We start from the raw sequence: 17739 nt of genomic DNA on the forward strand, positions 1-17739 counted from the left end.
CAATTCACATGGTTCAAATGAACACCATAGAAGGCAATTTACTCTATAAACAGGTTTCAAACAAATTACTTTGGCAATAAAAGGAAGTGTTTAAGGTGGACATTTTTCAGCAAATACTCTGGTTCTTGCAGTGCTTTTAATGGTGGTAAATTTTACATGAACACTTACTTTAAAAGCTTTTTGGTGTAATATAAATGATGCGCTTGTTATCTCAAAGCTGTCAAGACAAAATCTAATATTTGTAAGCTGCTGGAACAGGAATTTTGTTTTATGTGCCCTGTGAATGAAAATGGGCCTTTTACTGCTTCTGCACCTATTTGTATGTTGAGCTGTGTCCTGCAGAGTGAGGTGAAGATGCCGTTCTTTTCAAATTCAACCAATTTGTATTTTTCTTTGTGCACAACTCTGAATAAACAGAAATCCTGGATGACTGCTCTACTAATTGCAATGGGAATGGAGAATGTATCTCGGGGCACTGCCACTGTTTCCCAGGATTCCTTGGTCCTGATTGTGCAAAAGGTAATCTCATATTAACTGACCCCCAGTGCGTGACAGGGATCTTGATTATAGTGTGTGACTGCTGGGCTTGCAAAGATTCAAAGTGATTAAAGGAGATTAAATTCCTTTTTCCGGCCAGGTGACAGATACAGTGCAAGCACACACATAGAAAGTTTCTTTATGCTGTACTTGAGCTAAGATGCATCAACCACTTCTCTCTCCCTGACTTTCAGAGTTAATAGATTCCTCCATCCCTCTTTGCATCCGCTCCGTGATTGTAAAATACATTTTTTAATAAGTGTGTTAGCTTAGCATAATGTTTTCTGTTATTTGAAAGTGACAAACAGTTTCACTTTGGAGAAAACTGCATAAGTCAGTCAAATGCTTCTGTGGTCTTAACTTGAATGGGATATAGAAAAGAAGCCTAAAGCAGCTTAGAGACTGTTTTCCAGCATTCGGACAAAGAAACATGCTAAAAAGATTGTTAAGTGAGCTTATTTCTGTTTCAGAGATTTCTGTCGGTATTACCCATCATCTGCTGCATATGATGTCCGGACGTTCTCATGTTTTTCCAATGTTTCCTCAAATTTAGGATTAATTTTATTTTTTAAGAGCTTGATTGGCTCAGAAATTGATACTGGATTGTAAAATAAGCTTCCACATCGCTGGTTTACGTGTAGATCTGTAATGGCTAAAACTTCAGTAATGTTAAGCCTGCTTAGAAGAAAGAAGAAAAGGGCAGCATCTTGCCTCAGTTCACAGGGAAGAAATATTAGTCTTACTGAAAATCAAAAGCAGGTATCACTGCAAATTTTCTGCAGAGGCCAATCAAGGGGAGGGAATTATTTTTATCTTCTAAGATATCCCATTTCAGATCAAAATCAAGGTATACTGGTGAAGCAGACTGAGGAGACGAGGACATTGTATTGCTGCTGCATTACCTAGTTCAAAGATTGCAGCCTGTCACAACCCTCGAATCAAATGGAGGATTGTGGGGCTGGAGTGGAAAAGCAATTTTACAGAACGATAAATGCAATAAGTGTTAATCTATGTAAGTATGTAAATACGTTAAAAAGGTCAATCTGCCTTCTTCAGATTCCTGTCCAGTGCTGTGCAGCGGAAATGGAGAATATGAGAAAGGTCACTGTGTGTGCCGCAATGGGTGGAAAGGACCAGAGTGTGATGTTCCAGAAGAACAGTGTATTGATCCAACCTGCTTTGGCCATGGTACTTGTATCATGGGCGTCTGCATCTGTGTCCCTGGATACAAAGGAGAGATTTGTGAGGAAGGTTTGTGAAGTTTCCCTCTCTATAGATAGAGGGTTTGATTTTTGTCTTTAATCTCCAAACCTGTTTTAAGGTAGTTAAGAACTCACATAGATGCGAGAAGCTTACTGCGATGCAGTACTGTTTGGCTCAAAAGCACCTTTGCTGTCTCATAGAAGTAATGTTAAGATAAAGGTAAAGGCATTCAGGTCTCAGTGACAAGCAGTAGAAGCTGATCATGTAATTTCCAAGATTCATATTTTTATTCTAAAAGATTAAAATTATTTAATGTTGTTTAATAAGACTATCTAATAATTGTAGCATGGGCAGTCCTCTGAAATACTCAGTTTCTCTTTCAGTCCAGGAGGACTCTAGTTCTCAGATGATTTCTGTTCCCTCCCTCCACTGAATCTCAGTAGCAAGAACAGAACTGGCTGGAATTTTTTGCCTTTCAGCAAGCAATGTATTCTCAATCCTCCAAAAGTTTCCTGGAAAACATCCCAGCAAGCAACGATTCCTATTTTTTTGTGAAAGTTGTGAGACCATCTTGATTTGTTTATCTCCACTTTTCTTCTCTCAGGCTTCAGATGCTTTTTTCAGGAAGGGTGGCTGGCATCCCCAGTCCTCCTTGCTGCCAGTAACCTCAGTCCCTTAGCACACACTGTCAGAGAGCCTTTGCAGACTTTTTTACTTGGCTAAAAGCTAAGAGCAAGGCAGAAGATCATTTAAACAAAATATGATGTGGTGGTTCCCCAGGGTAATCACAAGATCATAATCAGCTTTTTCTTTTCTTCATTCTGTTACATCTTAGATTTTTCTGCAAAGAATGTCCTGACAATATAAAGCCAAAAAAGCAGCAAACAGTTTCAGTTTACCAGAGCATATTGTGTAATTCTGTTGTCGTATGTCATTTTTACTGTGAGCCTGTGTTCAGGGTGCTAAACTGGCATCCTTTAAGGCTCAGCTAATAAAAAGCAGGAAATTCTGAGAACAAGTAATTGTGCTTTTGCTGGTTGTAGTACCGATGTGTCTCTGCCCTCATCTATAGAAAGAAGGAGTTGTCGTTTGCTTCTTAGCATTTCTGAGATAGCTCATCAGCTTTGACTTTCTTCCCCTGTCCATAGCCTCGGAAGGCAGAACTCTTCTTCATGCTTGCCCTGATTTGATGATTTTTCCACTAGTCCCCTTAGCCTGAAGCCAGTGACAGCATACGTTGTGCTTCCTGCTATATAGATTTTAGGTAATTCTTTTGAGTAGCACACAGAGGAGGCTCTTTATGTAGCTTGAATTCTCTAGTCAGAAAAACGTCCAGGATGGATTTGATGGATTTGACATACCTGGTATGGTTTTTAAAGGGAGGATCAAGAGAATGCGTCTGACATACTCAGTTGTTGGTAGTCTCAGAAACAGACAAAAACAAGAAAACCCAAATGGGAAAAAGCAAGTAATACACAGATTTACTCACAGAGGCCGTGATGCCAAACAAGCCTGTAGCTGGTGAGAGGCCGACTGCTGTTTTCAGTTCCTTTGTTTCTTGCCATAACGCGATCCTGCAAAATGGTTGAAAAAAATAATTGAGATAAGTGTACTCAGACAGCTACTGAAACTAAGAGTGTGAGAACATGGGCTTTTTAAAGTAAGAGACATATTTAAATTTTTTAAAAAGGCGGAATTATGCAGAAATAGGGTAGATGAAACGAACCTGTGCAACCATGTACAGTGGATTTTTATTGTAACAGTGTGTGCATGACACGACTGTTCAGTTTACTGTATTGTACAAAGTAATGAGTGCAGTAGTGGAAGTAATTCTGTCAGGAATTCAGATTACATTATTGTATGTAAATATGAGTTTATTATTATAGCAGCATTGTTGACATAGCAGGCATAGTACCAGATGTACTATCCAGAGAACACCAGTAGCTACATGTATTCATTGCTGTGGGAGTCCTTTGAATTTGTCCTGTCAGATTATCATTACTAAAGTGAATGATACTTTTTAAGCTGTTTATGGAGTCACTCAATTAACTTTAAAAGGTCAGCAAAATAAAGAGCTGTCTCAGGATGAGAGAAAATTGCCGAGTATTTCTGTCCTATGCTTAGCAAGATATGCGTTGTCCAGAAACACTTGACTCCCCTCTTTCAGAATTATATTATGCTGTGCACAAGCCTGGAAGGCTGAAAAAGATACAACATACATCTTGAAATGAGATCTTGAATTGATGGCATAGCAGCTCAAAAGATAAAGCATCACTTCTTTATTCTTAATTCAAAAGGTCCTATGAACTGGAGGCAGTTAATCTCTACGTCTGAAGTATTTAGTCTTCCCTTATTGAAGCAGAGAGCTTCTCTTCGTTTGTGTAGCACAGAATACTGTTTGTTAAGTTTACAATTTAATTATTAAAACAGTACTTGTGCTGATACTTGAAAAATACATGCAAGAGCTTTCAAAGTGTCTCTTTAACGTTAGTCTGAAGCATGATCTAACATGAATAGGCTTTTGGCTAATTGTTTCCCATGCTCGGACCCCACAAATCCTCTTCAGCTCTGCAGCCTTCCTGCAGCCTCCAGAGAAGGCAGGCTGTGTTCTGCTTAAAATCTGTCTTGTTAAAGAAATGCTGGGCCTTTATGAAAGAATATGCTGATTATACAGGACTAACCAGCTGATTTAAATTCTTCTACAGAGCTCCTGAATTTTTCGCTAGGAATAGTTTAATCCAAATTGAGAACAAATTTAGCTCTTTGTCTGTTTGCAAATTGTTCATCAGTACGTTATGACTTTTATGAATCTGTTCATTATCTGCAATTGCCCAGCACATACTTTTTATGAGTGTTTGAGGTTGTTTTTTTTTTTTTTACAGCTAGCATTCAGTCAGAGATTCACTACTCAGGGTTAGTGGATGGCCGCTTTTTTTGTATCAAATTTTCAGCTTCCTTTCCACAGGAAGATGAAAGAATAAATCTTCTTTTTCCCAGATGTAAATAAAACACAGAGCACAAATACCCAAATGGAAACACAATGCACAATTGTAGAAGTAATTATTAATTGCTCCACTTCTTTCCCAGCCCTGCTACTGAAGCACAAACTTCACTGACTTGAAGCAGTAGACCTGTCTTGGGAATCTGCATTTTAAAAATAAGACAGTATCCTTGACAAGCAAAATCATATGATTTCTAACAGTCTACATGCTTGCTTTTTTTCTTGGTTTTGGCTTATACTTTTGCACAGATGTTAGCATAGACTGTTTTTTCCTTGTGTTTGTTAACATCGTTTCAGTTTGGGTATTTGCACAAAAATCAGCAAAATTAATCTGAATCCCTGATATTGTATTTCACTAGGAAGCCACTGTAAAGGTGCAAGCTTTGTGCTCTAAATTGTATGTTCCCTGCTTTCCAGAGGACTGCTTGGATCCGATGTGCTCTGGCCATGGTGTGTGCGTTCAAGGGGAATGTCACTGCTCCACAGGCTGGGGCGGTGTGAACTGTGAGACGTCGCTTCCCGTGTGCCAGGAGCAGTGCTCAGGGCACGGGACTTTCCTCCTGGACACGGGACTCTGCAGCTGTGAACCGCAGTGGACGGGTTCAGACTGTTCAACAGGTACGCTGGAGGTTTTGTTTTTTCAATGATGTCTGTGCTTTTGAGTCATGAAAGAAAGTAGTTACTATTAGCATGCTAGTATGAATTTAAAAAAAGAGAGGGATCAAGCAGGGATGCTGTGGCATGGCACTTAATGGGCTTGTCAGCAACTGGCTCTCTGACAAGGATAGAAAAGCTTTTCCTCTGTGACAAGAATGTTGACTGCCTGATGGCGTGACAGCGAGAACGGTAGTCCTGCAAGAGTGCAAGTGCCTCCTGGCATGGATTGGAGTCAAGCATAACTCTGGCCTGAGATGCTGAGCTCTTATCAGGCTCATGCAATGAGGGAATCCACAACTCAGAGAGAGACTGGGAGGATATTAAAAAAAAAAAAAAAAAAAAAAAAGGTCTAAATGCAGTGACTGATGAGTAAGGAGGCTCTGCCAAAAAATCTTTAAATAAAAATGACCATCCATTCTCTCATGCTGGGATAAAAACTCGTTTCTTTCTTAGAGGACCATCAAGGTTTGATCTCACTGAATTTGATTAAGAGTTGAAATGGATTTCCTATGTGCTTTGTACATTTATGTTTCATTTTCTTGAAATGAATGCACTCTGGACGTTTTACTCTGTAATGGAGCATGTCATTACCAATGTACGTACTACTGTTTTTTTCCCATATAAAGCTCACAAAACCGGAATCTCAGATGATAAGTAGCACATCGCAGTACAGAATAGATGCAAGTGACAGATTTGCTGAATACTGTGGAATACAACCAGTGGTCCAAGTCACCAATCTTTCTTAGAAATCATCATTCAGAAGAACACTTGGAACAGTATAAATTTCCATTCACATCTTTAAAGAGTATGGTTATGATCTTTAAGTTGGGACTTATGAAATGTCCCTCTCCGTGATAACTTTTTAAGCAACAAAATATCGACCTGCAAATAATTTTCAGTGTTTGTTACAAAGGCCCTGCATTCATTCATTCTAGACTCCAAAATTAATGCCTGTAATTTCAGTCTGACACTGTCGGATATGGTACCTGATTTGATAAGAATTGACTTTTTATTGGCTTTCAGCAAAAGCCCGGTTGCTAGCATTTTTACCATGTATTTTATTACGTTTTAAAAATATTCGCTGAAGTTTAGTAATATAGTAGTACTTCCATTAATGAAGCAAATAATTAGGAAAGGTGCTAGCTATTTTACTAATTTTTTACTAATTTTTTTTTTAAATATGCAAACTAATTCTGTTCCAATACAACATTATTGTAGCTCAAAAAGAGATGTTAATCTCCAATAGTTCTCTTTTGTCAGCTGTATGGGGCAGTTAGATATTAAGTAAGGGAACAAAGCACTAATAAATAACTGCAGCGAAGAGGCTTTTATCTTGTGTGCTAGGATCATAGTTTTCATGTTTGTCTCACCTCCAAAGCTGTTCTGATTAATTTTTAGAGGAAAGGTAACTTTTTTCCTTACCTCCATCAACCAGTGGGGAAAATACTTCTCTTCATCCCTACTGTCTTCTGAGTTATCAAAGGATGCTTTTACAACCACCAACAGGCATCTCTCTTTCTAGCTAGATACTTCAGATTTCTCCTTTCAAATATATCTTTCTTCATAGGTGTTAAACTAGATTCAGGATTGTTCTGGCAGTGCAATGAGTGTTAGACTGAAGTACAGATGTTCATTTGTGCTTGAGACTTTCCTCCTAGGATCAGTGATTGCTGTGCATGCTGGAAGTAAAGCCTGATTTTAGTGAGGAAGGAAAACATCGGATGAGTAAGTCAGCAAGGTCAGAATAAACGAGCTGTCATATGTGAATGGAAAAAATCACGAGGTTCTGTACAATGAAGAGGATGAAAAGGGTAAACCGCAGACTGCTCATCTGGAATCAGACAACAAGGAAAGCTTTGCAACTGATAGACGAGCAGTCTCTCAGCCTGCCTCAAACCCTGGCACTTTCCCACCATCTCTGTACCACATCATTATCAGTACTGTGAAAATTTGCCTTTCTGTATCACCTCGAAGAATAGAGGCTCCCGTCCTGATGATTTCTGCATTCCCCAGCAAATTCCAAATACTTTCAAAATAAAAGGATAAATTATTTTAAGTTTTATGTTTTTCCTAAATAGAAATTAATATATCTTGCTGTACTTTAAAAAAGGAGAAATAGCAAAGGTGCCAGAATGTTTTTGAGTATATTATCCCAGATACACTGTGGCCCACCTGAAGAGGGATAAGCCATCTCTATGATACCGTCCCCTACCTGCCCATCTCTAGCTCTTCAAACAACAAGAAATTCCATTTTACAAGCGGCAGACTGGGGAAAGACAGAAATCAGTGTGGACATGGAGGACCAGAGATGAAGGGTGACTGCATGACCCATGCGTATCCTGAAAGATTGCGAATGTTCGGAGCCCCAGCCTGAGATCTGGAATCATTCATGGATTTTTGAGGCTGGAAAAGACCATGGTGTTCATGCTGTTTGATTTTCTGTAGGACACGTACAACAAAAAAAAAAAATCATCCTTCAGCTTCTGCTTGACACTCATAATTTCTGTTTAGTTTTTCAAAATTTAACCTCCTCACAAAGACTGAAAATGAAGGATAGTCTACCATGTCCTTAGGTAAATTGTTTCCATTATGCCTGACCCTCTCTGCTAAAAAGTGCACCTTTTACTCCCAGTTTGAATAGGTGAAAAGTCTTACAGTTGTGTTCCTTTCTGTGAGGTGAGAGACTGTCAAATTCTTTGTCAAAGTCACTATATTTTTTGTCCTTAATGTTTCTAAAAAGAGCCAATATTTGAAATACATCTGCTTCTCATAATGCTACATACAGACCCCCCCCCCCCCTCCACCCACCCTCTTTCTCTTTCTCTCTCTTCCCCCATTTCTATCTCCACATCCACAAGAATAATGAATGCCAGAAAAAAAATTATGTATTTCTTGGGTTTTGGGTAGGCTTTTTGTGAAGTATGACTGACCGCATAAAGTATGCGTTTTTCTTTTCCTATTGTTTCATTAAAAAATTACATCAAGGGGACACTGAAACTCCAAGCTTAAATATTCAAAGATTAAAGAAAGACAAAAGAGGATACCTACACGTTAACTAACTCATCTTTCCTGTGTTTCTTATGAAACAGGTTTCATTTTTCACAGTTATAGAAATGCCATTTCGCTAAGGATGTATGGCCTGATCATTCAAGCAGTTACTTGCTCTTGTATATACTTGCTCTTCTGCACAGTTGCTGTACTAAAGACAACGTCTTTTTCTGATCTACTGGACTGTTCAGTTCAGATTCTACATGAACTTGCACGTTGAGAGTGTTTGGATACAACAAACACTGAACTGTGATGTGGTTGAATTAATTGGTTGATAAGAAGTGGCTAGTTTATAAAAGGTGAAATGTGTATATAGTTATATTTAAATATTTGAGGGAGCACATGCACAAAAGCACAGACTAATGGAGTGAATTGGATTTATTTCTAGTCTTCCCTCAGGTGGGGCATGGTTTCTAAAGGGACTGTCAAAATGGGGAGGCCATAGCTGTGACTCACCTAAGTATTGCAGAGTCCATCTTGAAGGCTTCCCTATAAGAATGTGAATTCTGGCATTATCCCCTTTTTTGGCTCGGCAGCTAAATGTCTCAGATTGTCCACTGAACTTTTGCAGTACTTTTTCCAAAGAGCTCTTCCTTTTTCTTTAGGCCTTATGTATGTTCTTAAGGAATTAATTTATTCAATAGAATAGAATAATTCAACAGATAATATCTGTACTCCAAAGGCTGGTATAACTAGGGCAGCCCTGGTTTATGTTCAGAATTGAGGATTACTCTTCTACCCAAAAATAACTCCAGTGTTAGAGACGTTTCTTACACTATGGCTGTGGAGAAAAGCCGTGTGGCACTGAATTAACTGCCACAGAACCAGTCCAGAGTCCATCTGACTTACTGGTCTAGTTAAACTGTCCTGCATGACCTATCAGCTTGAGCATCTTTTATGTATAAGGATTAGTTGGCAATCGGGCACCTTTGTAGCATTGCTACAAAGCATACTGTTAACGGCTGTGAGCTGGGGAGAGCAGATGCTTGCTGCCAAAATCATTGACATCCTCTCCTGATGTGGGCATTACACCAGCTTCTAGCAAAAAGAGTGGTAATTCTGAAGTGCTTCAAGATCTTATTTTTATCATCAGACACCTGAAGCCAGGATCCTTCTCCAGTGTAGCATAGACCTGCTCACTTTCTCTGCATAGCTTTGATTCCCAAAGTATTTCCAAGACCAAAAGAAACAGAGCCACAACACTGTTACAGTTCCACACCGTCCAAGCCAGTTTGGGCTAGTCAGCTTAACACAGATGTCCAGCATAGTCTCTGCTCTGACCTGTGGACTGCCAAAAACCGATCTCACTGCACCACCTCCTGATACTCCTTCTAGATCCAAAGTTCTTGATGGTCAGTTGCCATCCCTTGAGGTCCAGAAAATCCTCTTACAGAACTCCGAAACAGCTGTCAGGATATGTTTTCATCATGTTTGAATTGGTTCTCAATAAGATCAGCTCAGTATGGCTTGAAGGTTGTTCAGACATTTAGTATTGTTACTCCTACTCTACTTGTAGGACACAACCTATGCTGTCTTTTTATTCAGCTCTGTTAAGATCCAGCCTTTCAATATTCTTAGCTGGGTATCTGTTACAGACAAGTTTGGCCTCTTTCTACCCTGCAATATTGAACTTCCATGAAAAGCCATTTTGTTTTGTTAGCTCAGATTTCAATTTGCCTATCCCAAAGATGACGTGGTTTTGGTTCAGGCTTTGCCTTGCTACCTATGCACCTATTTGTAAAGGCTTTTCTTATCAGCTAACGATCAAACAAAGATAATATGCTTCTGATTCTTTTGCCTTCTTTAGGCAGCATCAACTGAATTTCACTCTGAAAACATTGACAGACCTTTAGCTACACCAATCAAAACAACATTGATAGGCATCCTTTCTACAACCATATGTGACATTAGGAGAAAAAAATAAATCACTTATCCTCTATCTGTACCTAAGATTTGGTTTATTATATGGACAAGATCAAAGTGCTTTAATTGTTCTATACGATTATACACTGATGCATATTTACTGTGAGGGAGATGGATTAGCCTGTTTTGCCAATTTGCCAAGTGGCTTGAACACTGAAGGTCAAAAACAAGCTATGGCTTTCACTGCTTCAAAATTATACCAGTCAGAAATTTGTAGAGAAGCAGCACAGAGTTATTCCAGCTGAGTTCGTCCAAATGCTGTACCTTGGACATAGCTGTTGTAATTCCAGTTGCAAGGATCAATGCTGCAGTCATTATTCAAGTGACGTAATCAAATCTTTCATTCCTGCTGGCCTCAGCAGACATTGCTTACTGCCTTTACCTGTGGTGTAATCTACGTTGAGATATACACAGAGATCCAGTATCATCTTCTACAGTAACTTTATTTCTTTAAGTTGTTTTAGTCAACTGTCCCTTGAACAGTCATCCATCCCACTTTCTGCAGTCTTCACTTTGGACTGTGCGAGGAATTGGGAGACTTGTGTCCGCTTTTGCCTAAAAGTAAGGGAGGCACGGCTGTTAGGGCCAAGCGAAGTTGATCTCGGGCAGAGGTCCGCAGACATCTCCGAGGAGAGCTGTCTTTCCACCATTTTGATTCCCAAAATGTTTCCAAGACAAAAGAAACAGCAACAGCACTGTTACTGTTGGATTGCCCAACATCATCCACGTGGTCCAAGACGTCCACATTGGCACGTGCACATTGCCTAAGACATTGACCCCAACAGTCACACCTACCATACAGCAAATAGGTCGTCTTCAAACACTGTAATGGCTCTAGCTCATGCTGTCAAAAAAACCATGTGATTTTCTCTCTCAAATCATTAGTTTGTGGAAAAACAAATCCTTCTCTCATGTAAAGCACTGAAAATTAAAAACCCATGATAATACAATATAAATGTGAGTATTCTGTGTTTGAATTAATTCCTTACTATATTGTCTGTCACTTTGCTCATTTAATTTCAGGTTTTTTCCTAGTTTGGTCGTCCTTTGGCAAGTGGCACAAAAACGCCCAAAGACATTTGGCCGTTACCAGTTTAGCCATCTGACAGTGGACGTGCCTAAGAGAGATACACAAGAGATTGGGTTCTGTTTCTCATTTAGTCTCCCCCCCTTCTCTAAAAACTGTGAATAGAGAGTAGGAATTTCATACTTTGTTCCAAGTGAGACTGATTATAAAATTTTTTTTTGTGAAAACTACCTGTGCTGGAAAAGGTAATCCTTGGAATATTTCGGAGTCTCAGCATCTTTACACCATACTGGATCCAGTTATGATTGTATGTGAAAATCGGTTATTATTCAGACCTTCAACATACGGCTTAGTTGACCTGTGCAGTATGGGTGTGATTTACTGCATACATGACAAACTAATACAGTAGGATGGAAGACTGATAGTACACTATTTTAATGTCACCAGGACTTCAGTATAGTCAACTTTCTGCTTACTGTCTGTGGATCTTTGTTGCTTTATTTATAGGCTGTCATCCAAAATCCCTTGATGTTAATGAGTCATCTCCCTTTGAGGCGTATAGGCAGTGCTTTTCAGAAAGACAAAATCAAACTTGTGAGTACTGACTACTCGTGTCAGGTATAAGGGAAGCTCTGGCTAATTGAAGGTGCAGCATCAACAAACTGAAAAAAAAAAACCCTCATCTTCTGTTCTCACACACCTTTAACATGGAGCCTTGAGATTAAAGGAGTGAAATACCAAAAGAAAATGGATGACAGAGTTGTTCAGTGGGGCAGAGCCTTAGCTAGCATAAATTAGTGTAACTGCAGTGATGCCACCAGTGCCATCCCAGTGTGTTTCAGGTGAGAATCCAGCCCTGAGTCACTAATTAATTGCAGCACTATGCCTAAAATACTATAGACTGAAAAGTAATGAAATCTGTGACAGAGCTGATGCCTGTGACATCCTGTCCCGTGTTCGTTTCTCTAGACTCTATTCAGCCAAAGTAGGCCAGTTTCCGTCCTCCTTACTCCAGGACATTTGTCATAATTCCACTGAATCCATTTATACCACTGAAGCAACCTAATTATGATTGGGAAAAGAATACTGGCAGTTCTTAGTCACAAAAACATTCATCCTAAAATGATTATATGGAGATGGTATATATTTAGCATATCTATTTTTGGTTAAGCTCTCTCTAGCAAGATTGGTAGTAATTTTACAAAGGTTAAAAATGGATCAGCAGCCTCTTCCCTCAGTGTCTTGCGAAGCATAAAACCTCTTTAAAACTGAAGTGCTTTGAAAAATGCAAAATGTTGTAATTGTTGTAAATTGATATGTGCAGAGTAGAGTAATTTAAAAATCATTAGAAGTATGCATTTTTTAAAGCAAAGTGCTTCAAAAAGAAATGAAGGCATAATACAGTATATTAATATAGTTCAAGACATCTCAAATTGGTTTCAAAATTAAACATCAAAAACTGCAACTTGAAAAAATAATTAGGTAAAACCATTTCATCGCAATCAGAAAACTCTTCAGGTTTAGGAAATTGCAAATTATGGGTGTCAGTCATTCTCATTTGCCAAGGACAAGGATATTCACTGCAAACAGCTCGCGGTAGTGAAAATAGCCTTGAAATTTCCTCAATACGTGATGTAATCTGTCATGCATTTTCTATAGACTGCTCTGTTCCGTGTTGGTACTTCTGCTCTGCTCCCTATTTTAGACAAATCTCAAGAACTTTTTAATTACACTATAACCATCCTTCATTGTTTTGTTCTGAAGAAATGATGGACTTACTTAATTTCATCTAACTGTCCTCTTTCTTTAATTTGTGAGGAGCTTTGACTATTGCTGCTCTGCTAATTAAAAGGATGATTGAAGTTTCCCCTGCTGTACATTGTCTGACATTGTAGAAAGACTCTTCTTACTACTGTATATTTCATTGAAAAGAAAAAAAACTATGTGTGGCTAGTTTGATTTGTATCTCCTGTAGAGTTGCAAGAGTTTGCAAAAAGGTATCTGGTGAGCAAGATTTCTATTAAAAACTTAGTAGTTAAAGATTGGAACACTTAGTATGTGTTGCTGGAGAATTTAAAACATGAGAAATTTAAGGCAGTGAAGAAGCACTCCAATAAAAATTAATTCTCCTGCATGTTGAAATCAGTCCAGAGGGAACCAGAAATACCTGATGTAGTCATGTATTGATTTAAAAAATAGGATAAGTCAAGGGTATGAGATATACAATGAGGAAACTTGGGATGTTTTTCAACTGATTGCTGCTTATTTTGCAGATAGGCCAAAAATAATGGCTCTTTCCTTCCCTTTTTCTTCCTGAAAATTAAGATTCTTAATCTACTGCTGTCTGCACCTCATTCAGCAATTATTGGAAATATCCCTCATTCAAATGTAAACATCATTTACTTAAGTCAGCTTTTGTAAATCCTGGTCTAATCCACTAAAAGGTGTTACTTATTCCACTGGGTGGAATCCACAGACCCCAATTTCGGATGCTTCCATCCCGGCAGCTCTTCCCTTATCCAGGAGCGAGATACCGAAATTGCTCTGATGACAGCAATATGGTCCTGTTTATCCTACCTTCTACGTAGCTATCAGAGACTTTCCACTCTCTAGGCATGGCATCGTGTCTCTTTAGGGAGTCTGTTGTGTCCAGGAACCGTCCACCTCTGTGTGTTTTGTGCTAGGCCACCTCCGGTAGATCTGGTTTGAGGGTAATGTTCATTAGGATCCTTAGGCAACACCTGTGTAAGATCATGCAGATTGTGAAACTAGAGAGCTTAACATAAAGCTGTTAGGACCTCTAGCTGGGTGATAATCTAGTAGCAGAACCCGGCAAATAAGTGGGATTTTAGTAGCAATTCAGGTGCCAAAGTGGTTCGAGCACCTCCAAATTAGGTAAGCTGAGCAAAGGGTTTAAGGGTCTAAATTTTGGATTTAGACATTTAAGGTTGTAGTTAAGTGCCTGCATCCCTTTTTGCATCTCAACCTTATTGCCTACGTGGTAGTCAATCTCCCTGACAGTGATTAAGAACCATAGTAAAACAACTGACAGGATATAGTATGGAAAGGACTTTTGTGAATACTCTGTATCCAAGAAAATATCAGGATGGAAATTCTGATTATGAAAGGCCTGTACTCCACAAGAACCCTTTACAAAAGCGTTCTCTGAAGTAGAGAAGTTGTGGGACTGTTCTGCTGGTGTTGTGGGTGCTGCAGTAGAGGGGAAAAAACAGCCTAGATGGACAACAGAACAGTAGCGACATACAAAATCTTCAACTTTTAATTTGCTAAGCCAAGTCCAGTGATGAAACTCTGACATGTTATCCATACCACCAACATGTAAAGAAGGGTTCTTGTGTTAGGAGGGAGCTTCCCTTCCTCACAGCTGGAAAAGCACAAATGGGAATTGCTAGAGCAAGAGTACAAAAAAAGCCCTAGAACAACTAAAGGTTTTGTCCTTCAGTGAATTTCAGAACATCTGTTGTGCAAAAGACATTGTATCAGCCCCTGAAAGGCAGATATTTATAATATTTTTTTTATTGTCGTGGTAAGAGTTCTACAAAAATAGCTGTCATTTCAGTATGCTTATGCAGCAGAGTCTACAAAGTTTAACTTACTTCTGAAAATAGGAAATTGCTATTGCTAAAAGTCAAAAAATCATGGGAGCTTTCTTTTCTCCTACATATTGCATTTTTAAGCTTTTTGGTTGTGTAGATTGTTGCAAGGGTAATATATGTAGACATCTAAGGAATTCCTGGTCTCTGCCCTCTTTAAGGACTTTTGCTTAAATGTTTAGGCTCAAGTAATGCTTTTTAAATAAAATTAAATTTATAGTAATTATGCAAGAACATTTCAATGGTGATAGAGCAGAAACTCCTTGTGTATTGTAGCTGCAGTGTACATTTGGGCACGTCGCTCTTCAGTTTAGGAAGCCCTGGCTGTTTTATAAACAGATTATTAAAGTAGTATCTATCACCTTGTGATCCAAAATCATTTTCTGCTGGCCTGCAGAAAGCCGATAGTTCACATGGCACACGTGTATTTCCAGCTCCTCCTCGGGTCACCCATGCGCTCGTTACGAAAATGCCTTGCAGAAGGGTGGCCAGCCCGGCGGTGCCTCTGTGAGCTCTGCGGAGCGAGCAGTAGCAGGGTGTCTTTGAGCAGTACGTGACTGGGCAGCTCGTCCTGGGGATAACAGAACTGCCTCAGCAAAGCAGCGTTTGCATGGGCGAGGAGGGACCGCGAAGTGATGAGTTAGTGGAGAAACGTAGGCAGCGTAGAAGGAAGAGAGCGAGCAAAATAACAAAGGACACTCGTTCACTTAAAATCTGCAAAGCACTATTGCATTTGTACCACGGCCACCGAGGAGCGCGATAGCAGTCCTCGCTTCAAAGCCGGGGTCGTGTGCCCAAGGTGCTGCTTCTCCCTGGTGCAGGAAAAATGCAAGTCATGAGCTGCAACTTTGCTTTAGCAGCAACAAGACGGAGCAGCAGCTGCCAGATGCGTGTTGCTATTTCTGTTCGTGGTGCTGACACAGAAGAAGTTATGGTTTACTTACTGGGAGCTGCTTCATCTCTCTCTGTACTCATCTTCAACAACACAGCAATGAACATAGAAATGTTTGCTCCTTGTCCGTGTAAGCGGTGTTCGTACTCGGTCACTGAGCACTGCGTGACTTCTGCTAATTGAGGCTGCACTCCTTGCTTTTGTTGAAGAGCTTGTTATGCCTGGCTGTTGAGTTTGTCCAAGAAACTGCTTATTTGTGCTAAAAAGAGAGGAAGCAAGGCCAGCCTCTTGGGCTGATTTTGCTTTTGATTGTGAAACTGAGATGTTACTTAGAAGCTGGTAATGGCCTTTCATTTTTCATAGTAGTTGTTACTGTGGTTGAAGTTGTTTGTTGGGAACACAGAGTTCCTGAGGTTTTTTTAGTTGATCCACTGTTTCTGTCTGTGCATGTAGTCTGGCTCTTCCCTGAAAAAAAAGTCTGTGAAAATGGAAGTACAACCTTTTAAAAGCATCCAGTCCCCTTTCTATGACCAATTTGGGCAGCAATGGCATCTATGCCATTTGGGGGCTGCCATTGCTTTTACACAGGTGAATCTGAATAGATGTTCCTGTAATATGTCGCGAAGTAGTACCGGTGCCCACCTTTTCAGCATTTTGAGCCCGTCAGAGATACAGTAAGTAAAATATATCATCTTCCATTACTGAAGTCAGCAGGTACTTCTAATGTACACAGCACATAACCTGGGTGAGGTAAGCACTTGCTGGAGCAATTCTTGTGAGTGGACCCATATTCAAAGGTCATCCTGTAAGCCAGTGAATTTAAGATGGTGCTTACTCTTTGCAAAAGTGCTTAAATAAATCATTACTTCTTTACTGAATATTACTAATCAAATTTACTAATTAAATAATTGTGGAAAACTTTATGCTCTGAGCAGAGCCCTTAGTCAGTGTTAATAACAGTACTTCTGTGTATCGTGAAGGATTTAGTTCTTACATAAAGATGTATCCTGATCCACTCGGGCAATCTGGTGAACCTTTGCTGAAAATAGGGTCTCAAAATCTTTGTTTTCTTTTGACGCTGTATTAGTTCAGGCTGTACCTGTGAGACAGCTTTATTAAATATACCTACTGAGCCATCTCTTTGCCTGTTTCCTTTTGCCCTACAAAGCCACTTGGTTGCTCTGCCATGTTTCTCATCGTTATCATAAGCCTCATGCCTTTCCTGATTCTCATGGTCTCTCACTTACTCAACAGGTTTCCCATTTTTCCTACACAACTGGCTTTTCAGCCCAAGGAACTGTGGTTTGCATTTTCCCCTCTGTGAGTGAACACAAAGGCATAGCTTTCATAGCTTTCATCTCACTCATTACTGCTGACGATAGATTGTTCTAGACTGCTTTCTTGCTGGTCTCCTGATCAAATAAAATATTGAACAAGGTAGATGTTGCATGGCATTTCCTTTTGTGGTTCTCGATGTATTGTGAAGGATTTCAGAGCTTGTTAGTCAGACTATGAATCTCCAGTGAGGACTGTAATCTCACTGCTTTACAACACCTACAACTTGAAATCATAACAATCACAACTTGAAATTATAAAGCAGGACCAAATTTGACAAGGAAGCTCCACATTTACTTGGGAAACATGGTATTTAAAAAATGTCCTGGTCAGAATACTGTGTGGTTCTGCTTACCCTTGTGTCAGTCTAATCTTCCTTGCTATTAGGTTGCACTCCTGCTCATTTATTTTAAACATTTCCCACAAAGGCCTTGTCCGACCTGCCAACGTGTATCATCTCTAAGAAAGAGACAGGTTCTGCAGCTGAAGTCCCTTTTGTGGC

The 17739-nt window shown here is 39.6% G+C and overlaps 1 protein-coding gene across 3 annotated transcripts in view; it reads left to right on the plus strand.

Moving 5' to 3' along the window:
• The window catches only part of TENM1 (teneurin transmembrane protein 1), a 346769-nt gene that overhangs the window by 219019 nt on the left and 110011 nt on the right, over window positions 1–17739 (plus strand). For all 3 annotated transcript variants that reach the window (XM_052813749.1, XM_052813752.1, XM_052813750.1), the window contains 3 exons: window positions 418–519; window positions 1594–1788; window positions 5159–5359. In XM_052813749.1, coding sequence (XP_052669709.1) covers window positions 418–519; window positions 1594–1788; window positions 5159–5359 — 498 coding nt within the window. The remainder of the gene's footprint in view (window positions 1–417; window positions 520–1593; window positions 1789–5158; window positions 5360–17739) is intronic.

The sequence above is a fragment of the Harpia harpyja genome, chromosome 18 (genome assembly GCF_026419915.1).
Source record: "Harpia harpyja isolate bHarHar1 chromosome 18, bHarHar1 primary haplotype, whole genome shotgun sequence".
Lineage (NCBI taxonomy): Eukaryota > Metazoa > Chordata > Aves > Accipitriformes > Accipitridae > Harpia > Harpia harpyja.